Source organism: Calypte anna, chromosome 2, assembly GCF_003957555.1.
Source record: "Calypte anna isolate BGI_N300 chromosome 2, bCalAnn1_v1.p, whole genome shotgun sequence".
NCBI lineage: Eukaryota > Metazoa > Chordata > Aves > Apodiformes > Trochilidae > Calypte > Calypte anna.
In genome coordinates, this window is record NC_044245.1 from 15,019,078 (window position 1) to 15,043,966 (window position 24,889).

The 24,889-nt window shown below is 40.6% G+C and overlaps 1 protein-coding gene and 1 long non-coding RNA gene across 2 annotated transcripts in view; one reads left to right on the top strand and one right to left on the bottom strand.

Annotated features, from left to right (window-relative positions):
* The window catches only part of LOC115597901, a 35,659-nt gene extending 24,298 nt beyond the window's left edge, over positions 1 to 11,361 (bottom strand). Inside the window, exon 1 of the long non-coding RNA XR_003987241.1 lies at positions 11,309 to 11,361. This is a non-coding gene — a long non-coding RNA (uncharacterized LOC115597901). The remainder of the gene's footprint in view (positions 1 to 11,308) is intronic.
* A 26-nt stretch (positions 11,362 to 11,387) lies between these two features.
* Positions 11,388 to 24,889, top strand: part of ITGB1 (integrin subunit beta 1) — a 44,638-nt gene continuing 31,136 nt past the window's right edge. The window contains exon 1 of the mRNA XM_030445783.1: positions 11,388 to 11,633. Coding sequence (XP_030301643.1) covers positions 11,625 to 11,633 — 9 coding nt within the window. The 5' untranslated portion in view covers positions 11,388 to 11,624. The remainder of the gene's footprint in view (positions 11,634 to 24,889) is intronic.

Here is a 24,889-nt window from a genome sequence, read left to right on the forward strand (position 1 = left end):
AGACTTGGAAGCCTCTCAGGGTGGAAACAGCTGGATTTACACTTCAATAGATCCAGTGGTTACAACAGAGGTGTTGATGATGACAGCAGCTGGAAAGAGAGCTGACAACCTCCCTCCTCCCCCCAGTTTCCATGGAGTTTCCACCAAGCCCTATTATTTATTCAGAAGCTATTTTTCCAGGAAAACAGCCAGCTAGCCTGCAAAAGTGTTTTTAAGAGAATAATTTTCAGCTCATGGTGGAACAACAGACTAAGCAATCCACAGTTATCAAGTGGCTAAGGTTACCCAACTAGCATGTATGAATAATTCCAAGCCAATGATAGTCCTTTAAAAAAGTAGCATATACGCAACATTTCTACTTTGTATGGCCAAAGTATATTTTTAGGCTATTTGCTCAGTTTGCTCTGTACTATTTGCTTCAGTTTAATATGGAAAAATGAATTATTTTTCATCCCATCACTAGAAACAGGTGTATGTTACTCTGCCTCAGTGTATTTGGACTCTTTAGTGGATTTCCAACAAATGCAGAAAGAAACAGATATGAATATTTTCGGTTGCCTGAGGAATACTTTTTAGAGACGAATGTATCTTGAACTATTTTGGCTTTCTATTTTCTTTTGAGGGATGTCTCCCTTCGCTGCCCTCAGATCTGGCACAATCCTGACCAGACACTGCATGGGAGAAGGGAAGAAGAATTTAGTTGTAGAATATATGCTAATATGAAACTGAAATGTTACCAAAGCCCATTTAAAAAGCAAGGAAATCGCAAGGATAGGTGTACTCAGCTTTGTTAGTTCCTTAAGAACTCATGTGCTCACTAAAATTCCTGTCTTCTCTAGAAAAATCGTGAGTAGCAGAGGCACCCAAGGGCTATATATATTAGCATCAGTTAATTATCTATCCAAAATCCAGTGTGACAAATTTTACTTTTTTCTAGAACTAATGGGAACCAGAGGAATGAGAAACATGGGGACTTAAATGCTGATATGAATCATGTCATTCTTCCCAGAGAATATTGCAACAACACTGTTAAGCAAATCAAAAGGAGGGTAATTTTTGTCCTGAATTAAGCCCATAACATTTAGCCTACTAAGTTTTAAGAAATCATTAAATAGCTACTCCATTTAGATGGGTTATTTAAATGTTCCAAATCAATATTAAAAACAGATAATATAGACAGCTACCACTTTGATACATTTTTTAAAAGAAGCCTTTTGAATGCAAAACCAAAACCGCTTGCTTCCTACAAGAGGATAAGAGCAGAAAACTTTAAAATCTTTACAAATCATATACATATACACACCTATATGTTTATATATATGTAAAGACATAAACAGATCAGGTTTTAGATTCCACTCACACAGTAATTAATCCACCTCTTGTCCTTTCTGTCAAGAAATGTAAAACCAGAAAAAAAAAAGTCTTTTACTTTACCAGTGTTAGGAAAAAAAGAGGCTGACAGAGGGTGACGTAAAATTTAAGGAATCAGATGCAAGAATTCACATTCCTTCCTCAGCTAGGAAGTACTCTGTTCCTTTTGGGAGGACATTCTATCACTGGATATAAGCTTGGCAAATAGAACTTCAAATACCACCTGCAGTGAGAAGCCAGTCAGTGGACTACATTAAATTAATTGCATATTGTGTAGTGTGGTGGATGAGACCTCTCCTGTCATAAAGCAGATCATTTAATATAGTTTTCCTGGGATTTCCTTTCAGACATAATTTATGTCTAAATAGGTGCCTAAGAGCTATTTTGCTCCTCGCACCAGTCTATCATACTCCTCCTCTAGTGATTAGAAGACTAAATCACATTTCAGAGTACTGCAGAGTCAAATTGTAAAAAATAACCATTTTTTAATGCCAAAACATGCAATTATCTCATAACTGAGCATCTCTTTTATTAAGTGATTCAATACTTTCTTCAAAAAGATAAAAAAATAAAAAGATAAAACGACAAAAATTACCTAGTGAAGAAAATAATTCTGTTGAATTATCTCATTTTTCTGTGTTCCAGGAAAAAAACTTATTTCCAGAAATATACAGTGCTCTTAACCAAAACCAATACGAAAAAGAGAGTTAGGTGATACAAGCTCAGTATGTGGATTTATCAGTGCTGTGTCATTTGTTTTCACACCAGCAACTGAATCAGAGAGAAGGCAAAGTTTCTGTTGAAGGTAAAGTGTCAAAAGCAAGTCTGGACCTTTTCCCATAGGTGAATCAAGTTCCTGTTAGCACTTGGAAGTCAAGGCTATTCCTAACAGGATGACTGAAATGAAAATGTCCAGATAACAAGAATTACAACCTTCATTTTCAATTTAGTCCTGCCCTTTCCCAACAAAAAGTTTCAAAGCACATAAAAAATAAAATACTTGCATTTAATTTATCACCACTAAAAAGAACAAGGTGTCACAGATTAAATAGTTACAGAAACACCCAGGGGCTGCCTGGTATAAAATTAAATTTGAAATAAGGGAGGATAAACTGGAAAGCCTTAAACATTTTGTATAAATAGACTGTGATGCTATCCAGAATCAGCTGGGCTGTGGGCATCATCTGCCCCAACCATGAGTCAGCCTGAGTCGGTTCAGTGTACTTTTATGGTACTATCACAGTCAGAAAATACAACACTCAGCAGCATAAGAGAGGTCTCTGAAATATGGAACAAGTATTTGGTGGGAAGGCATTCTCTACTATATGCTGGCAATGAAATTAGTGGAATAAATAAAATGCTAGCATACTTAACATTTCTGCCTCTTTATTTTTAGCCCAAATGGGGGACTGAAAATAAGGCATAAAATGAAAGGCACATCACGTGCTTTTAAGTCCAAACAATCTGAAATTCTTTGTGAACTCTTCCCTCTGCACAGCACTCTCCAACTGTGCAAAGAAGCACTATGGCAATATGGATTCAGTAAACAGGGAATGCGTCCAGATGTTTGCATCCCTCCCCCTCCCAGTATGCACAACATCCTGGCTGGTCAGAAGTTACATTTATGTTTAAACATGATAGGAATGTTTCTGATCAATCATTCATGCTGAACAGCCTGTGACTAAGTGGAAATGCTTCACTGAGAGCACTGCCCAATAAGAACTGAGTAAGACGTTTATAAAACTATAAAAGGGACGTGGCCAACAGTCTCTAATCTACTTAGCAGACAGCATACGACTTCCTGTGAGTGCTGACACTGGGCACACACACATTTCTTCCAGTCCTCAGAAGAGTCCCCAGTATTTGTCATTATGGAACATAAAACTTAAGGACACTTCATTGCACTTAACTTTGCCAATGAAAAGTTAGCTGCCAAGTCCAAGCTGATTATTACAGTCAGTGGAGAGAGATGTGAGACTTTTTGGGCATTTATCTTCAGGCAGCATGAATCACTCTGTCCACTGACTGCAGTATTAGCCTTGAAACTAATTAGCTGCCTCTGAGATAGATCCCACTGAAAGTTTGGTGCTGCTTTCTTGTAGGATGGATCATCAGCTGATGTTCTTTCTCAACCTGTCAATAGCTATGGGTCCAGTGGAGCTATGAAAACAAGCAGAGGCAAAGATCTGCTCCTAAGTCTTTGCCAAGTTTACAATCCAGCAGCCTGAGTGCAACAGAACTGCTCTCGAGGACTGCTCTTGCAGAATAGTTTTATAGTACACAAATAAATGTTTACACCGGTAAAACATTTATCCTTTGACATTTGAAAAAAATAATAAAAGAAAGCGATTGAATTTAAAATAAAGTGTTAATCTTTCAGGATGTTTTTGTAAAGAAAAGTTTGAAAAGGGAAGGTTTTTTAACAAAAAGGCTGCACTGTAGTTTTTAAAAGACCTGTGCTGCCAGTAGTGTCAATAATGTTCCACTATAAAAATGTGTATGTTTCAAAGGTAGTTTAATATTTGCTGTTAATTACACATTTTAAACTTGCAATACTGGATCTGTTTAGACAATGAAACTACACAGGCCAATATAATTTTAGAGTTCAGAAATCATCTCAGTGCTATGGCATCAGAGAGAATTAATTCAATTAAATAGCATCTTTCTATTTCGCAGCTTTTTACAATGTTAGGACTGCAGTACTTTGAGGTTAATAATATCCCATCAGCAGCATCCTTGTAGACCTACAAAACTAATGTCTAAGTATCTTTGCCTCCAGTCAAGGACAAATTTCTGTTTATAACAGTCTTTTAATTACTACACAGCTTTGCTACATTTATGTATCAGGCAACTAAGAAAATCATCTTCCAGAAGTCATGTGTTTCCCTTTGGAAAGTAAAACTAGGCTCAATATTTCCAATAGTGTAAAACTAGGACACAAAAAAATAAAGGTATTATAATTCCTATAACTTTCCATTCTTAGGGCAAAGGCCTTTGAGCCATTAGGGGTATCAACTGCCCTCAAAATTTCTGTTTCCTGAAGAGAAGAGAGGAACAGATCAGTGCAGCCAGAACATGAAGCATGAAGGCATAGGTGTCACTGGTGAAAGGGACAGCTCAGACTCCACACCATGGACCAGCATGAGGAAACTCAAAGCACATGAGGAAATCTGGAGGGTCAGAGATGAAGATAGGAAGAGGAAAAGGAAGGTCAGGGTAAGATGGAAAACAGATTATACAAAGAACAAGTTTTTCTATGATATAGGTACAACCCAAGCAAAGATAAGTAAGATTCACATTTAGTAGTTTAAAGACAGTTTAATTTTAGCTAAACCTCAGCTACAGCAGAAAGGCAATGCCACATGTTCAAGTGTGTGGTTACAGAAAATACCACAGATCCTGAGTAAGATGTGAGGCAAAAGCCAAATGCCTTTCCACCAGCTGAGCAATGGGACATCCAGCATGGCCTACACATGCATTATCCTCATAGTAACTTTAAAATACTTTTTAAACAAGAACTGGATTGATAAATTCACCTTCTTGAAATGTTTTACTTCATTCTTTTTGAACTTTCCTAAAAATTGCTTGTGAATCTTTCCATCATTTATTAGTTCATTGACAACTATCTTTTCACTTTAATTCTTTGCTGGTTTATTACACTCAGATGAAATAAGAAGGAAACTATGTTTTTATAAATTAAAATGTCACCTGTGGCCAGAATATCCTACTGCCAAGGATGTTAGTGAACTGCAATATTTCTTACTGTAGTTTCACATCTAGGTTTTAATTAAGATGTATTTCATTTAGAAGCTTGCAACTGCAGACTGAGAAACTGAATTCTTTTCTTGATGAGTCCCGTGAGTTATACAGTTTACTTTCGTAAAATATTGCAACTGCTGGCAGTCATAAGGAAGGGAAGAAAAGCTAGGTGAATATTGCAACAGAAAATTGTAATTGCTTTGTATTAGATGCTGCTTAGATGTCAAGGCAGTGGGATAAGTCAATATCTAGGCAAAACTGTTATTAATGTAGACATAACCTCTTAACAATAATAAAATTTATTACACTTTTGCTAGAAATCAAGAGATTTTGGCTGTAAGTCACTGGCCTCTTTATCCAAACATCATTACTGCCAAAGAGTTTTAGATACGAGTCTATAGAATTTTAAAAAATGGTCCATGAAAGAACTTATTTGGAGAAATACAATCATGAGAATAAGTCCATGCATGTAGGAAAAGAGAGGATAAATCAGGGGTTTCAGAATAATCTGAATATAGGCCTCTCTTCTACTTGACAGAAATACTTTGTTCTGCCTTTTTTGCCATTGTCTTCTATTAGACCAGGCACAGTGATTCTATTTGCCAACATCTCTTTTCTCAGAGGTACCATTTCTATTTATTTACTTCAGATTTTATTTGTTGTTTCTTTCCTTCTAGTCTTGCTTAAAATCTGCTGTTTTCCACAGTTCCTCTTTCCCCTATATACCAATGAACATAAAATCTGTCCTTATTCCTGCTCTCACAATATGAAGATTCCTACTGCTCCCCTACTTTTTCTGCAGCAGATAATATCAAAATCCTCCTCTCTCATTCCTATCTCTCCCCTCCTCTACATAAGTCTGAGTTTCAGTAATTTCATGCACTGATTCTACTGCATTGGGTTTAAAATGTTGCAGCATGCCCCTCACAGCACATTTGAGGCAGAAGAGTTCTGCTTACAGAAGCTCTCACAACCCACCTTACACACTTCTTTGGAGGCAGCAGAATTTTTCCCCCAGTTGAGTACAAGTTGTTCAACCAAGTAGTAGGAATCCCCTGAGAAGAAGGGAATCAAATACGTAGGCACATAATCTTAGAGCCTCACAATATAAAAGCAGCACATGGTAAGAATTAACTAACTGATTAATCTCAGACATTTATTGTACATTCAGAATTGTCATCCTTTGGGGATATTTCTAAACTCCCGTAGGTGTCTTTTCTTGGGTAATTAAAACCTTAAATATCTTCAAGACTGAGGTTTTGAAATCAGGTCCTCCAGAAAACATGCTTTAGTGACACCAACACGAGAACAGAAGTTCTCTGCCTGGTGTTACCACAATTATAAGTGCTTTCTTCAAAAGTAAATCTCAAACACTTTATTCTACCCACTTAACTCCTGCTCATTTCCTTTCCTTGGGACACAGGAAGAACCTGTACTTCATGGCTTGGGATGAAAAAGGATTCCTGCCTTGTTTATTGAGAGTCAAGATACACTATAGAATTTCTGCTTAAAATAAATTATTTTCACAATGACACAGGAGTCCCACAAAACCACTTTGGAAGAAATACATCCATGTGACAAACCACAAGGAATATGTACGCTAATGGCAGCAAGGAAAACATGGGACTGTAACAACAATGGCTTAGCTTATCCAAACTTATGCACAAAAAGAGAAGGGTAGCTTTGCAGGTGAAGTAAATGCAGAAAAAGTCAGAGGAAGACAGTAGGATCACAAGACTCAGCACAACTCTAACACAAGCTGTCCTCCAGCTTCTCCACCCACCAGTATGCTCCGTGCCCGTGCAATGGATGCATGGCCTGGTCCCACCAGAAGGGCTTTGTGCCTGACCTCTCCTTTCGTATTGCCTGACAGCTCAACCTGGTGAGCTGAAGGAAGGGCTTGGTGGACTCTGACCTTTCAGGCTCAAGCTAGACACAGGACTGTTGCTTGAACAAAGCAGAGATCTAAGCCTTGATCATAAACCAGGTGTTACAGTATCAGGCTGAGGATGGCTAAGTGCCAAACATTGCTTCTGTGAACCGGAAGCAAGTCCAGCAATGTCACTCAGAGTCTTGCAAGTAGACAGTATTGAAGACCAAACTTTTGCCCACAGACTACAATCTACCACAATCTTCAAGCTGGACTTACCTCTGACTCGCCTCACTCCAGCCCTTGTGCGGCCAGAAAAACCTCGCTCCAAGGTAAATGTACCACTCTGTATAATGGGCATATTGTACGTGGCTGACAAGATGCCAGGTTTGCCTGCCTCCAGAGAAGTGTTTCTGATTGTTCCTGAGGAGACAGAGAGGCTGCTATCAAAAGCAATTACTGCAACCATTTAGCACCAGCACTTCCTGTACTGAGCGAACCTATCTCTTCTAATAATACTGTCTGTATTAATCTCATGTCCATGTCTAACATCTCCTTCATCCTCTACACTGGAAGGCATCGCCCAGTGCTGACAAGCTGCCAGCAAGGCCTCAGCACTCTGTGCCCCGTGGCGACTGCACAGATGGTGCTGGAATAAAACAGCGGCTGCAGCTGCTGCTGCTGCTCTGCTCCAAGGCCGGGCCAGGCAAACCCAGTGCTCCCAGTGCCAGCACAGCCCAGGTGGCTGCAGCTTGCTGTGGTCCCAGGGGAACTGCCTTCTGTTTTTGGCTCCATTGCTAACCTTGGGAAAATTATGTTGACGCTCTGTTTTCTCTCTCACCCCTTATCTGTCTTTTGTATTTAGACTATGATTTTTCACCTCAGGTTTATGACTCGGTTTTCTTTAGTTTGGAGAGGAAAATTACCTTGAGTAGGAGCATTTCGAAGAGGAACGGGAAGATGAGGGGGAGAAAGAGAAAGCACTCTGCCCTTGGTAATAGTTTGGTGGGAAAGACAAGCAGTACAGATAAATTAATACTTCCTGAGGCAGAGGTGGGTGAGGTATCTAGTATTGTATGAAGAAGTGAAGGGCAAATGATCTGTGTCAGTGAGTGGTGAAACTGTGAAACTGCCCAGTGGGGTCCTCTGATGGGAGGCATTCAAGGGCAGATGTGCAAACCATGGCATTCCTTGCTGTGGCTCCAGTTGCAAAGCATTCCCCTTAGGCCCTATACAAGCTTCAGGAGTGGAGAAGCAGTTGGTGAGGAACAGGGGACAGCCCACACTCACTGCATGGGTTTTAGTAACTCAGAGCTCAGTGGCTTAGCAGCAACATGTGGCCACTGGGAAACTTTTGCTAAAGAAACATCCTGGTAGTAACTGGGAAGGAACTGCTGCACCTCTTCCTACCAACCAGCTCCTGCTCACCAAGAGGCAGCAGTCCCTGAGGAACACAGATGACCACTCATCCCTGAGGTTACCAGGGCTGGGCTGCCTGGCACAGGGACACTCATCCCCAGCCCTAGGGCTGCAGCTGCGCACCCCTGATTGACACAGCTGTTCTCTGTACACATGCTACAGTGGACACACCAAAACCTGATTTGGGATCCCTGGGTGTATCTGTAAAATTTAGAATAATAATATCTGTGTCTGCAAGACAAGCTGTAGCTCCACAACACAGCCAGGTCATGTTGATATTATATATTTTTAACATATATATAAAATGACTCAGTGACTACAGATCAAAGATTCTTAACATGATCTATACACCACTGGTGCTGCACCAACCACTTCACTTATGTGAGGCCAGAGTCCTCTTTTGCTGTTAATCACATTTATCTAATGGCTCAGATTAATTTGTATCAATTCTTCAGTAATATGATAGTCAAATAATATGAAAAAAAGCATTTTACTATTCCTTATAATTCTGCAGACATCACTTTGCTGACTGTTCTAAGATGACATATTCTACAGCTCAGAAGTTTACTTCTTATATAGTTCATAGAAAATGAACATATGTAACACATAAAATAAAAGGCATCATTACCAAAAGACAGTCCTTATTGTCTTCTAACTATAACGCAAGTATTAAATATATATTAAAATCAAGGGAAATGGTGTGTTAATTTCATGTAAGTAAGCCAATTAAAGAAAACTAAGTTAAATTAAGTATTATAATTCTGATACTTTCCAATTACTATATGGATTTGACACATGCAATTACTTGAATAAGAAAGACTTTAAAACTTATATCCAAATCCTATAACAAAGAACCATAATCCCTCAAAGTCACAGAAAAAAATAACAGCAAACACAACAGCAAATCCAGCAGTACCAAACAAACAAGTATACACATTAGGTGAATATGCACCATTCATACTCCTGTCTCCAGTGGCACATTTTTGAAGCTATTTTCTGTAAGATGGAAGGATGTGTATTCCCAGAAATGGTACCCAAGCCTAACAGTGACTCACTCACACCTCCTATGTGTCTACTCAAGCCATAAAAACCTGTCTTTTTTTGAGCACTTCCATGCAATGTTCATTCACTCTCCCAGATGTTACATATATAACAGTATGGAGATGCTACATTAAACGTTTTGACATCACCTGCAATTGAGTCTGCTGGCTGATACAGCTTCATCACTTCTTCTGGCACCTTTAGTGCTTCAGAAGTGTTGGAAAATAACAACTGCTGTTCATATGCATCTGTACTCTCCAAAGGAGTCTTGAAAGCAGCCAACTTAGTCAGTGATTTTTTTTTCAGCCATTTTGGAGATTTTTTTTTGACAGTTTCCTTTAGCATGGCTCAGTCAGCTGCTGGCAACTTGACACACAAGTGTCTGAGCTGAGTGTTGTAGTAGTGCTTGAAGCACCAGTTTGCTGAGCAGTTTTTATCTACTCGTAGCCACATCAAGATGAGACTCGTTTCCCACCACTTATCTGCAGTACAGCATAGTGAACTTCTGCTCACTATCTGCATATTCTGGCAAAATGTGCTTTTTTCCCCTGCAATATAGAAGCAGAGAAGAATACTTTGGCTAAAAGTAATTTTTTCACCCCAGTACTTAAATGCCTTATGTTTCTGGCAGATCTCTATCACTCCAGCATTTGTTTTTATTTTGCACTCCATAATTTTCCACCGGTTTTAAACTCTGGCAGCTCCTTCCCCTAATTCTCACAGTATTAATATTACATAGCAATTTACCTGTTGCAATATATGTTTTCTAGCTTCCTTATCTCTGGTTATCCAAGTTATTTTCCATTTACTTCATCTGTCCAGTGCTTGCTTTTGACAAAGCTGCTTGGAGCAGCAGCTACTTTTCACTCTCGTTTTCTAACATCACTTAAGCGGTTTCATAATTATCGTTGCACCAGCAGTAAAATCTTCTGCTAATTCTGCTATGGCAAGAGACTACAACCTTAACCAACTACACTGCCCAAATGGAACATATGGTTGAATCCCAGGCTGTGTTTGAGCACGGCAGAAGCCTTGTTAACTTTTTATTTCCAAGTGCAGCTAGAGACAAAGCAGAGGAAAAGTGATGCAGGTACTTACTAATCTGCAGCATCACTCATTGTTAAATCATACAAAAAATCATACACTGGGATCATTTCCAGTGGCCACGCATAAAGGCACAACTTTTATGACTGTGAGGTGAGTCCATATCTTGTGTTTCCCATCATTCCTTACCTCCAAAATAAGTCTGAAATGCCACATTTATGTCTTTTTAATCGGGTTAAGAACCTACTTTAAGGAGCACTTACAACCCCTACGGGCGCGCTCTCAACACTCGCAGGCTGAGACCAAGGCACTTGGCAAGTTCTCCTTATTAGCCTGGACAGTGTACCAGCGCCGTGCCAAGCTCATTGATCATTTACCGACTTCCACCGCTTCGGTAAAGTCACAAGCAAGAGGGACGGGACGTCCGCCTCCCTCAGCCCCTCAGCCTCCACAGCCGTCCCGACCTCGCGGGCACCGGCCGAGCTGAGCCGAGAGGAAAGAGGCACCGAGGGGAGCAAAAGCAAGAGTAGCTCTGAAAAGAAGCCCTGGAGTGGAGCAAACTTTCGACCCCAGGGGCAGGGAGGGACACTACGCCAGCCACGGGGCAGCTCTGCCTCCGCCGCTCATCCCGCGGGTGCGCACAAGGGCTGCGGAGGAGGGGACGGGGAGCCTCGGCGCCAGTAAAACCCACGAAATAAGGCACTGGCGGTAGCCACGAAGGGAGGTGGGGGACAGGCAGAGGACGAACACCCCCACTCTACCCCTCCCCTCGGGGCAGGGAGAACCCTTCCCTCCTTTCCCTACCCCGTCGCGGCGGAGAGCACCTCCCCCGCCCGGGCTTGACGGCAGCGGGGAGGAATGTGTTTCCGGGGCGGGGAAAGAGCGGCCGAGCGCGGACCTTCCCCTCCCTCTCTTCCCCTCCCCCGTCGTGCCGGGCGCCCCCTCAGCAACTCGGAGGCGAGGCTGCGGCGGGCAGCCGGACGGAGAGCGAGAAGCGAGGCCGGGCGTCCCGCCGCGCCGTGCCGCGCCCAGCCCATCCCGCACCCGGGACGCCGGGGAGCTTCAGTCAGTCAGGCGGGCCGGAGCGCGCCCCCTGCCAGGAGCCAGCCGCGTCGCGGCCATGGCCGAGGTAGCGGGACGACGGGGCGGGGGTTGGAGCCGGCGGGGAGGCGGACGAGGGGTGCCCGCCCGGCCCGGGGCGCTTCGTTTCGGGCGCGTCCACCTTTATTCGGGCTGGCTCTGGCGGGTGGTGCCGGGACAGTGAGCGGTGAGCGTGGCTTCCTGCCGCCCGTCCGCACGGGGAGCCGCCGCCGCCCGTCCCGGGCAGAGGAGGGGCCGCCTCTCCTCCCCCCTTGCCGCGCCTGCCCCGGTATGCGCGTCCCGAGTCGCCGCGGCGGGCGGGAAGGTGTCGGGCCCAGCCTGCGGCTTCCTGTGGCGGCGGGACGGGGGCCTCGGGCCTCCCATGGCCGTGGGGGCCAGCCCAGGCCTTTGTCCGCCCGTACCCGGCCGACCCTACCCTTCTCTAAGAAGGGGGAAGTCCGCACCGGTGTCCCGCTCAGAGCTGCCGTGTGCTCTCCGCGGCCTCTCAGCCAGAGGTGCCCGGGAAAGGGGCAGCACTAGGCGGGGTAAAATTTTGGGCGGCTTCCCCGGGCGGGCGGGAGTCCCCCTCGGCGCCCACTCCGGCGGCGGCTGAGCAGAGGGAAAGGCTGGGCTGGCACGGGCAGCAGGCGCTAGGGAAAAGCGAGTTACAGGAACGAGATATAAAGAGTGAGGCAGTGTAGGAACTTCGGTGTCCAGATTTTTGACCTGCTCATGTCTTCTGAAAGCAACCGCTAAGAACGGGGTATATGCAGTGTTTGAATGGATGTGATCGTAGTGCAGCGGTGTGACTGCTCGAGGCGTTGGAGTTTCTGCCCTTTTTGCTCTAAGTTGGCTCTAAGCCTTTATAGTTTGCTATAAACTTGTATCGGGGTGGAGGTGGGAATGTGAGGCCCCTGTTTGTGATCTGTTTCACGTGGAGATCTCTGAAATAACTTCCAGCAATAGGAGCATGATATTTGGTCTCTTATTATCACCTTCCTATATTTAATGTTACCCTGGAAGGAAACATGAAGTGATAGGAAATTCTTTCTGACTCACTGTTCAGCCCATGTCAGATGTCTCTGTCTTATGGAATAAGTGTCTGATAGCCTGATAGACTCATCAAGTAATCATCGTGACTGTTTTGCTTTATGAAAAAACGTTGAACAGTGTTCTCAATTCCTTGCATTTGTCCGTGGTATAATACAGCAGTCCATTCTTTCATGCCAAGATGTACACATAACCTTTTGGGTGAAAATACTGATTTTTCTGGTAGATTTGACATTGGTGCTGCAGTCCTGTTTGTTCCAAGACACCTTTAGGCGTAAGGATTCTCTCTATTTGTATTGGTGGAACCGCTCATGGCCAATGCTACATGCATACCTAAATGCTGAAATTAAGCAGGACTTTACATGAAAACAGATTTAGATAATCTGTATTCCCTGCACATTAATCATTTGGTAGGTGATGGTGGTAGAGTGAGAAAAATCAGTTTGCTGTTGTGAAACGAGATTACTTGGTAGCAGCTTTTTAAAAAACTAAGTATTGTGCTACTAGATGTGTATAAATTAGACCAAATTAATCAAGACTTTAAAGTAGTGAAGACATTCACTGTCCATATGCACTCTGGTGTTGAAACTGGTGATTCATTCTCGTGCCACAAAAAATATTACTTGCCTCTGGCCAATTATTAAGTAGCGTTTTGCAGGCCTGCCTAAGGCTATATTTATAAGGGTTGCGAAAACAGTGAGACATTGGCAATAGGTAGGCAAGACAAGACAAGTTTAGGATGTGAACATCTTCAACTTTTGTCCTTCCCAAGGATGTTTCAGCTGAAAGGTACAAACCTGACAGGCATGCAGAATGAAGGCTTACCTTAATCAAAGTTGGAGTGGTAAGTGCTCTGTTTGCCAGCCACATGATAAATGAACCAGATTTATTTAAAAATGAAATGTCAGCAGTTAAAAGTCTGATGTTCTCTGTGTATTCGGCCAGGAAGCTCATTGTGCTTTGTACATTTGGCCATCTAATCTGCATCGTGTTCCTAGTTAAGCCCACCCTTGTGAAGGATTGATTTGGATGGATGAGTTTCTTTAGAATATGCATGCATTTCTGATATCAATGCGGAATTTTAGTATTCTGTCGTGAGTTTTTAATTACTCAAATGGTTAATCATCTACCACTTCCTTTGGGAAGCGATTCCCGCAGCTGAAAACAAACTGTCAGGAAACTTCCTGCTGTTCTTTCTTCCTGATTCATTATTTCATCCCTCTGCTCTTAACCTTCCACCCTTTACCCCTTTTAGGGTAACTCTAGTATGGTGCAATTTTGAAAAGACTTCATTTGCTACAGGTTCAGGAAGCAGAGAACATCAGAAAGGCAGGCTTGGAGGGTGATTTGAACATGGGGTGGACACATGCTCAACTGCCCTGAATATAATTCCCTTGCTGCCACTGGTATGAATGCTTCAGTTGTTTGTAAATAGTTGTCATGCCTACCTTTCCACCCAGTCTTGATTTAGTCGAGTTATGTGATGTACACTTAGCTTGTGGTTCTCCCAGCCCATCAAAGGCTGTAGTTGGAGGAGCTCCATTCCTGCTCCCTTTCCTCCTAGCAGACACAGGGTCACTGCTGCTCCTCTCCTGCCTGTGGGCTGGGGGCCTGAGATTCTTGAGTGTGGACTTGCTTACCGTGCCTGGTGCAGGCTTTGATTGTGTCTTGGTTGCACATAGAATTAGCTGTGCCACCTTCTGTTCCCTGCTAGTTCAGCAGAAGCATTGCACCTGCTAGCATGGCTTGGGGAGTGGATTTCTAGGGGGAAAGAAGAGGCTGGATAGACCTTTGCCAGCAGTTGTATTGCCCTACCTCCCATTCCTCCCCACTCCTTTCGAAGTATCTTTTGTACCACTTGCATGCAAGAGGCTCTTATAATCAGTGAGACAGTGCAAAACTAAAGGTAAAGCAGGAAGGGATTTTCCTGGTCAGTATTAACTGTGGCAAGCTAGGTAGCTTTAAGTTGCTCATACCTCTTTATATGGCACAACTTGAACTGTTTTGTTTTTGGTTTTCCCCCCAACTTTTTTTTTTTTTTTTTTTTTTTATATGGCCAATCCTCTTGGCATCCTTTTAATTCTTGAGAGCTGCTGTAAGTCTTCTGAGAGGGAGTCCTTCTCAGTAGTACTGGTTTTTTTTTTTCAGTTAAGCTTCTCAGGATCTATTGGTAGAGCTCATAAAGCAGTTACATAAATTAAATAACTTGAAAATGTAATTAGGACAATGTGTAGTTAGATTTATTTTGGAATTGTCATTAAAAAGTAGTTGCCAGTATGTGTAGTAGTGCCTTATGACTGGATTTTCAAGTTGTTTGCTACATTCCATGTCCTGTAGAAAATCTCCTGTCTCCAATTACAGAAGACTTTGAATTAAATATGGGTCTTTCTACTTCTCATCTGCCATCTGTCTTAATATTGCTGATTTTACAGATTTTTCCCACTTGCTCTACTAACTTTTTGAAGGCACATACTAGTAGTAGCATTCTCATATCTTGTTTTAATTTTTTCTTAGGCTTCTGCTCTGGTGTGTGCATGGGTGCTTGTGTGAAAACACCTGCATCTCAAGGCTTTACAGGAAAATGAGTTTTTTGTGTAGGAGAGAGTTAGGTGTTATTTCTGAAGAGGATGTTTGTTTTTCAAGAGGGGGTGTTACAAAATCATGAGCAAATGAACAAATGAACAAATTGTGGGGTTTGGTCTCCTGGACAGACACTAGCAATATCTCTGTCTAATTTAAGGCTGTTTCTTGTATCAAAAATTGAAATTTCTTGCTTAATTCTAATGCCGACTAATGCTGTAATTTGTGGTGGCAAATATCTTTTCTGTTTAGTTCCTCATAGTTCTGTGCTGTTCTGTTCTGTTGTGTATTCTGTTGCCAACACTCTGAAAAGGATGCTGTTACATACCATGCAGTAACCGCAGCGGACCCAGGTATTGACCAGTATCTGCCAGTTGTTGTGGTTTTGGAGTTTCTCAGGTGGCCTACAAAGTCATTTTTGTGTTTACCCACAAATTAGAGCACAAATTCTGCTTTTTTCTATTTTGTTCTGCATAGCTGTGGCTCAGTAACCTGAACTGTTAAAACTGTAAGACAGGATAAATCTATGATATGACCCTTCTCCGAACTTTCTTCTTACCCACCATGTGGATTAGTAGTGTAGGGACCTGTAGGAAGTATATAAAGCTTCATTGTGATAAGTTGTCACCTGCTTTAGTTGTTCATTACAGACTGTGGGCTCCTAGTCCCATTTAAGATGCATGCAGGCTTGCTGAATAGCTTGCATTGGGCATGAGAATTTTGACTTCTCCAAATGAAAATGAAAGACTGGGCACCTCTTTTATGTATTACTTAAGAGTACAGTTGCCTTTTTCAGTAGTACTAAGAGTGTTCTGTTTACAAGAATGTTCTTAATAAACATTCTCATAGTAAAGACAGTAATAACCACCTTCTTTTACTTTTCTCAGACCAATGTGAGTGGGTAGTGGGCTTCTGGGATATCTTATACTCCCACAGGCTAGAGATTCTCACAGACATGGGGAAATCACTTATTTAGCACAAAATTGCACATAACCAAGCATATGGTAGGCAAAGTAGCCTGATGAGAAGACAATGTTCATGTTTTCTTTTGGGAAGGGTAATAGGATTCCTACAAGACCCATAGTCCTTTTTTAGGTTCCACTAAGTAAAGGCTCTTGAATATATTCTAATTACATTCAGTATATTCAAATTACATTTTTGTCTCTCATTTTCTTTTTACAGTGAGATGCAAAAAGGGTTATGAAATATGTTTTCTCTCTTAAAAGCAGTTTCATGTGCTTTCTCTCTTTTCCAACAGCAGCATCAAAATAATGTTAGTATTCTTGTGGGGTTTATTAAAGAGGGAAGTTTTGAGTAACAAAGTTGAGTGGAATCTAAAGTTACACTAGTAAGAGCTCAGAAGATATTGGTGTTTTCTCAATATCCTTTTGGTCTATCTCTATCCTTTGTTCTATTCTTTTTGTTCTTTGTGTCTTTAAGTTAATGCAGTTCTCACCTGCCAACAAATCACTTGTTTTCTGTTCATAGTAGTTTTCTCTAAACTTCTAGTTTGCAAGGCCATATTTAAGTGGCTTCTTAAAATGCTTATAAGCTGTAGCATATACAATATCTATTGCCAGTATTTTCTAAAAAAAAAAGAGAGAGAGAGATCAATTAATTTATTTCTGATTCTTATTTTGTACAAGATCACTTACAGTTAGTTAAGTCCTAGTTTTGTTTTAGTTTAGTTTTAACTTTTGCTCTTGGTACATTCTAGTGTATAAGTAGGAAGAAGAACTATTGTTTCTGTGGATTCATACTGTATTAAACTATACATTTCTGTGTAGTATGCATACAAGTATTTACATGTAGCTCATTTTCTGCTACGGCTATTAACAAACAAATGTTTTATGTTTAGAGCTGCACGAGTAAAGACACTTTTGATGTGGAAGCTGAACAGAAAAAGTGAAAGCTTCTTTCTTGTCCTTTGTGATAGAAAAACAATAATTATATACTGGGCTGAACTGAAACAATAAACTTACCCTAATGCAAAGATGACTGATCCGTGGTTATTTAGAAGAGAAGAAAGATAATTGTGTTAGATCAATTTAGAAAAGGTCATCATTTCACTTAAGAAATGGTGATACTGTGAGTTGAAGTTACTATCTTGGATATTAATGTGTACTTTGTCCTTACAGTTGAGGTTTTGAAAAGCAAACCTGTGACTGGGATGTCTGGTTTGACATAACCTTGACATTGAGGTAACTATTGATAAGGATGTGGGGGCCATTCACTTTTGCAAAGGAAGAAGGAGGATAAGATGTCGTCCTAGGGTTTGTTAATTTTCTTTAGTGGAATTGTAGTTGTGTGCATGGAACACAGTGCTAACCTCAGGCATGGGCACTGATGGTTGTGTCTGCCTCTTGTGCAGGTAGCTGCTCTTCAAAGCTGTTTCATCTCTCGTCATCTCTTCTGTGTCTTGGTCATCTGGCAGGACCTGCTGGGAGAGGTCTGTGGTCCTGTGCTGCCACAAGGCACGAAATGCTCTCCCAGTCAGTTGTGGGGTAACCTGAGTGTCAGGAGCTTATCAGAGACAATAGGAGGTCATCTGAAGGACCTGGCATTACGTTAGCTTGGCTGGCAATCTCTGCAGATTCCATTGCCACATTATTAAATTGGGCAGCATACAAGCTCTGCCTATGTGCTCAGCTGTCTGATTTTCCAGATCTTAAAAAAAAGGGGTTTGTGTGAAGATGAGTACAGATGAGTACAAGGGAAACCTATTTCTGAAGTGGAGACAAATACAAAATAAGTATCTTTATGAAGTTAAAATATAAAGTCTCCCAGGGATCAAAAGATGATGCATCCAAGTAGCTCAGTGTTTAAAATATAAATTGTAGGTAGTTTAAAGTATAGTAAAATAAATAGGTAGTTTAAAATATAAAGCACTCTCCCAGGGATCAAGAGATGATGCATCCAATAGTTGTTATCATTAAATTGTGGTTAAGTTTGCATCAGGATGACTTCTGATCATGCTGTAAAGATGACTTCTTTACAGCATCTGATAGTGGAGTGACTGAAGACACTGTGCTTGTCCAGTCAACAGATGAAAGGCTCCCTCTTCTGATAAAAAAAAGGAGAAATGAAGAGAGGTTGCAAGCATCATACCCAAGACTGACAAGAGTAAGCAAGGTTTATTATGTGCTGCCAGTGTGTTTCAGAAGTTGGGGTTTTTTTCTTATTAATCTAATGTTTTATTTTCTTTTATAGTACAAAATCAGTTTTGGTGGATGTAGGATAAAACTGGGAATTACCTTCTCTGAGGTTCCTTTTGTTTTTTTGCAAAGTTAAATTTAGTATATGTTAATATACTTGATTTCTGGTGCTAGGTAAATATTGTCCCCATGCTGATGGAAGAACTGTAGACCATCTACCTAAAATACAAGGCTGAACTGTTCTTGAAATGTCAGTTTGCTGGTTTTGTTTCAGAATAAATTAAAAATCTCCTTCAGTTTTAGGTGAATGTAACCTACATACATTTCCAAAATATGTGTAAGGGTAACATTTTGGGAGATAACATTCGTTCTTTGCTTTTACTATACAGTTCAAAAATGGGTAGTATTTTTGTGCCATTTTTGTAATTTCTATACAAATAATCTGTGTGAAAAATTAGTGTTCAAGAATTTCAGTATATTTTTTCCTGGGTGTGGACCTGAGTATATAAAAGGAAACAGCAAATTTCCTTTTTTTTTGAAGAACATACTCTACATACCAGCTATAGGTTGCTCAAAATTCATCGTAAAATCGATAAAGTGATAACCATGCTTTTTTCCCATGTATCTGTTGCCTCCCTCTGTTACAGATGTTGTTTACATCACCTTTCAAAGGCTAAAATAAAATTTTGCATAGCCATGTTTCTGATATTACCAGTTTCAGTGAAAAACTAAACTTTAGCATGATTAAAGAGTAACTATAGTTTTTAAGATTGCTGCCAGCATTTCTATCACTACAAGCTGAGCTGACCAGTTTGGAGAGTGTTTAGATAGTAATAAAAAAGCTTTCACAGATGCTGACTCTTTCTGGTGCATAATTCACAATGCCATTTTGCTTTCTAAATTTGTAATGTCTGTATTTAATGTGATAAACATTTGTTTGTCAATGGAAGCAATTTTAATACTCTCTCTGCTGTTGTAAAGAAAAAACAAAACCTAAAAATAACTCCAAATTCTGCAGTGGACAAGTAGCTCTAATATTTACCTATATTTCATGTATCATAAAATGTTCCAGTGACCCTTGAATCATTAATTCAACTAAAAATGTATTTTATTTTTGTATGAACAGGGTTCTGCTGCAGTTTATACCAATGCTGTGTATAGCTTTTATATCCTTGCCATCCTCCTTGCATCAGCAGTGAAGTCTTAAGGCTGTAGAGTAAGTCATCCAAGTAGTTAATCTGGTTGAAAAACAGCTTGACAAAAAAATAATTTTCAGATAGTTCATCTGTTTCAGTTGGGTGACCAGAAGTGTTACTAGTGACACACTTCAGACCAAGGAACAGTAGGAAAATGTGCAGCTCATAGTGAGAGTAGTGAGGGACTGTGGTAGTCCAGAGATAGGTTGGCATAAACTGCTGTGGAACCTCATGGCATCTGCTCTTGCATGCTTCAGTACACTTCTGACTTGAGTAATCCATTTTAGCTTGCTAGATCAGGTGAGAAATAACTCAGCAAGGAGTTATTGCTCAGCTTGTTCCACTGTCTCAGTTAAGAGTTGAAAGTGTTGTCAACAGTTGGCATCAGGTAGATGAAGGGTGCAAAGTGGGGAATTTTAGGGGCTGGAGAGATTGAGCTGTCTCTGCTCAGTAGTGCCAAACTGGTGCATCTGCTTAGCTACTTGTGTATTTTACTGTCTTCTGCAATCCTTTTAGAGGGAGGGTTGAAGGCTTCAAGTCCTGCTCTGAAGAACAAAATTGTATTAATAGGCAGGTGTTTGGGCAAATAATGCTTTTTATAAAGTACTTTGTGATGAGTCTTTGTCTTATAAGTCTTACAAGGTTGAAGTCCTTTCTTTCCTGCTATTTGTTAGCTTTATGCAAGTGCTCAAAATACAGGATTAAAATCTGGACGAAGGAAAATGATTGATTCACTGCATGCTTATACTCAGACATTATCACTGCCATTGAAGTATTATCATTAGTTATGTGTAAAATATATACAACATGCACATGTAAAATTAATTATTTATAGAATTAAATATATGTTTTAAAATCTTATAGCTAGATACAGATTTGTAAGGCTGTATGTAGTTCTGTCTTTTAAAATTTCTTTATATTCATCATCCTGACCACTTTATGCAATGTTTGAAGCATGCTGAGGATGGGAGTTGTTTCAGTACAAGTCTTATTCTAAATCATGTTGGAATAGTGAATCTTTTTTAAAAAAACTTAGGTAGTATCCAAATATCTAATCGTAAGCATTATTCTGTCTACATGCCATTCAAATCCCAAATTAGAATTTTAAAAATGCAAAAAAGCACAGAAGAACCCCAGACAACAACAAGCCCTCAGTGTTATTTTTTTTCTTTGTTTGTCTTTAATTCCTTTGGACAACCAATTTATGAAAAAATGAAATGAGAATAGCTCCCCAGACTGGCTGGCTGAATACAGAGCATTTACACACAATTCACCCAAGGCCAGCAGAGAAGGAAGGTGGGTCCATGGCAGGAGCATTTAGACTGGTGTCAGTCTGACAGCCACCTGCCACTTCATAGTGGTTTTCTCAACACTGCTTGGTCCATGGGGGGTCTGGGTCAATTCACTGAAGCTTAAAGAGAGCAGGTTTTCATGTAGAGGTGAAGGGAGTGGCTCAAGTTAGTGCTGTGGCAAGCAGAGCTGCCATGGCATGGTGTTGAGGTCCTCTGCACAGGGGCAGAGGTTGCTTTTTCAGCGGAGGGGATGCTGTAGCACTATGTTCCTTTCAGCAGCAGTTAGATTTCATCTTTTTTTGGTTGCTGAAACTGTACCCTGAGAGTTGGTGATAACTGCTGGTGGGTGAGTGCTGCCATGTGGTTCTGTGGGGCTCACCCTTTGCAGTTGCAGCTTCTGGCTTCCTGCAGCACCTGCAGCAATAACCAGCTAGACATTTGCAATAGTTTTCCCTTAAAAATAATATAAAAATATAAATATAATAAATTAACAAGGCATTTTATTTACTGACATACTCTAGATTTTTACTTAAGAATGTAAATGCCTCTTCTCTGCTTTTCCCTTTAAAAGAAAAGCTTGGGTTAAAGTAAGTTTATCCAGATGTTGGGGTGGTTGTGGATATTACCAAGGCTATGTACTGGTTTGGAAGTATCAGTTACAGTCAGCTGTGTAAGAGCTATATTTGTATGTTGAACTAAACTTTTCATTCCACCCTCTGTGGATGAATGTGGGGTTTAAGTTGCACAAAATTAAACAGTCTCTTTATGGGAGTCATAAGTAGTGCAAAGTGTGTGGGAACTTAATTCTACCACAAGGAATAGACACCCATATTTTCTACTAGAATGATTTAAATCGTTGTGTGGCATTCTTAATTCTGTCTGAGATGGAAGTGCTAAAGTTGGCCAAGAAGTCCTGTAGACTATCAAAGCCTAAGTAATCAAGGTAAATATTCAGTTCACAGTCTTGCCTGCGAAAAGAAGTTTTGCATTTAAGGGAGTGGAGAAAAGGACTCATGGTCTAAAAAGGATTTGAAAAGTGATGAAACAACAGATTTTTTCTTTTCTGTCTGTTTTAATCACAGTTGTGTAAAGATGCGCCTGTAATGTAAACTGAAATACTTGTTACGGAAAAATACCTTCTGATAATAGTAAGATTGGGGACGGAGAATTCTTACAAATTTCTGGAGACAGCGTCCTTTAAGTCATAAAGGCTATGATGGACTTGAAGTACTGGAAACTTCTGGTGGCAGGAGTATGGAGAATAATTTTTTTTTTTTTTGCGGTAATGGTTTTAAAGGGGGGGGGAAAGGGTGCTGTTTCTTAACACATGTCCTCATTATATATATATCCTTAAAGAGGAAGTGTTCAATGTGCGGATGTATAGAAGCTGCTATAGATACAGAAAATAGTTTTGACCGCAATATCAGTACCCGTGGGCTTGGTGTGTTTGCTGTTTATCCTTGGAGAGGTACTATCTTTGTGGTGTGCTTCCATGCTAGCATAAGCAGTGCATGAATAGGTTTTAATATTCTTTCATTGTTTAAAATTCAAGGAGCTTCTTAATAGCCTTCTAGGAGTCTCAGGTTTCTGTGGACAGGATGCACAGACATGGTATTTCTTACCAAAAGAAAGGAGTGGACATGTGTGGTGATGGGGAGTTCTGACTTTCTATTCTATATTTTAGTACACAATAGTCTGAGAGGCATAGGGTAGCAAGAAGTTATTATAAACCGGCTTTTTAGAAAAAGTTGCAAATGTTTTAGTTGAAACTAGGTATAAACCATAGGTAATAAACAGTAAAAGTGTATTACTGATGGTTTAATTAGATGCAGCTGCAGGCCCCTGCCTCTTTCACTTGAGACTATGCAGAGTTGTATTTTTCTTCTAATTTAATATTGAACATGAAGCATAGTGCACCTGTTTGTTAGCCTAGTTTTCAGTTGTCAGAGTTTACTCCATAAGTTGCCTGGTAAAAAATATAAATAAACCTATGTGGAAAAAATAATATTCTCATTAGAATGAGCATCTCACTTGGCTCTTCAGCAGTTTCCTGTGTGTGGCAACCATACACTGGTTGGTTGTTCACATGAGCTGTGTCTTAAGTGCTGCTGGCCCTTCAGGCATCAAGATTCTTTCCAAAATAACTCCTAAACTCTGGAATCTTGGCTTCAAATGATGATTCAACAGGTCAACAAAATATACAAATGGTCTCTTTGCACACATTAGGACCAAGCTAGAGACCAGAATGGTTAATACTGCTGTGTTGTTCTTAAATCCATAATTACTGGTGATATGGTAGTACTAAGGAGGTCTAGTCGTGAATTACAAACCTTCTGCACGGTGCTCTGTACGTGTACTATTTGGAAAAGGGTCTTTTCTTCAAAAGTATTGTTGACTAACAAACATTAGTCTGTCCACACTGTGCTGCTCTCCAAAAGGCATTAGAAAAAAGGAAAGGTTGCATTCGAGGTTTGCTGACTTGACAGGTGAAGGCTCTTTGTCAGTGGTAGCATCTTCGTATCCCTCAGTGTCTCTTCTCATTCTTTTATTTTCTGTCACTGTCATCAGCATGAAACCTGGACTTCTCTGACTTCTTAAATAGAAATATCTTACGAAGAAACAACTTGAGTAGGCTTTAGCAGCACTAGTATTCTTTACAATTTACTACACAACTTGTTTTTGAAGAAGAAAACTTAAAGATTTGCAGCCAGTTGAAGGAGTTTGTCATTAGGTGAAATTATCAATGGATTTTTGCTAATGAAAATGTACAGCGTCATGTATGTAGTATGTCCTGCCGAAACAGTTCAGATGTATTCCATAGAAGTCTAAATCCAGTAGTTATTTAATTGCTTACTAGAAGCTCCCTAGGTGCATTATGTTGCTTTTTGGAGGATATTCACTATAACTTCTTGAAGTCCATAGAGAATTCCCATATGGTTAAGATTGGTCAGGTCTGCAGTTCCAGAGGTATTTCAGCTCAATGTGCACTACTCATACTGTCATGCATGATACAGGAGGCTGTAGCTGAGGCTGTCTTCTGTGTCTGAGTGTGAACCTACATGTTTCACTTTCCTACAGTTCAGAGCCTTTGATGAGAAAGAAATAAAGCTCGTACTCCGAATGATGTTCCAAGACATTCTTTGTCTTTATCCATTGACTGTATGCTGTAAAATCTCTGTATTACAAGGAACAGGATCTGGAACCCCAGATTTCTTCTGCCTCCCACCATCCAAGTGCTTCAGTACAAAGTCAAAAAGAAGTCAAAACTTCATCAACTCATTTTCTATCTCTGTACCTTTCATTCTTAAATGAATAGCAGCTTTGGTCTGCTAAAAGTGGTGGAAAGTGCTCTTTTTACTATATGCTATAGGATGGCAGAGCATTCACAGGAGATGTGAACTCAAAGCCTTTTGGGGCTTAGGAGGGAGCAGAGTGCAGTTACTTTGTGCTGTAAAATATCTGGGAACCATCACCACCCTCGCTTATGCAAACTGTGTCACAACTGAATCTGCCACATTTTATCTTTTTCAAGGTGGAGAGATGTCACATATAGAAACTTTCTAATCTGCAGTTATTCTGAAATTGGAACCTCTGTTGTTCTGATTACAGAGGAAACCTGTGTGGTTTATCAAGAAAAATCTCTTACCCCACAGACATCCCTGAATCCAGGCACCTAATGTGAGTGGATTTGTTCCTACTGTAATTCAAATAATGAGCAAAAATATATTTTACAGGAAAAATACATAATTGATTTTTATTCCACTATTTAGACCTGTCAGTAAGTTGAGTTGTTCCTATGAGATCCAGGAACAAGTGTCAATAGTCTGTATAAAAGTCAAACCATGTGAATGCTTGTGAAGTAGGTGTGTCCTATATAGACTAACGAACACCCCATACTCTGGGGGCACAAGCTAACACCATACCCAGCCTTCCAGATCTGTTCTCATGAGCTGTGGCCTCAGCCTGCTGGTACTTGTACAGCAGTATTTTCATGTATTCAATGAAAGAGGTGATGCAGGTGTTCATGCTGGG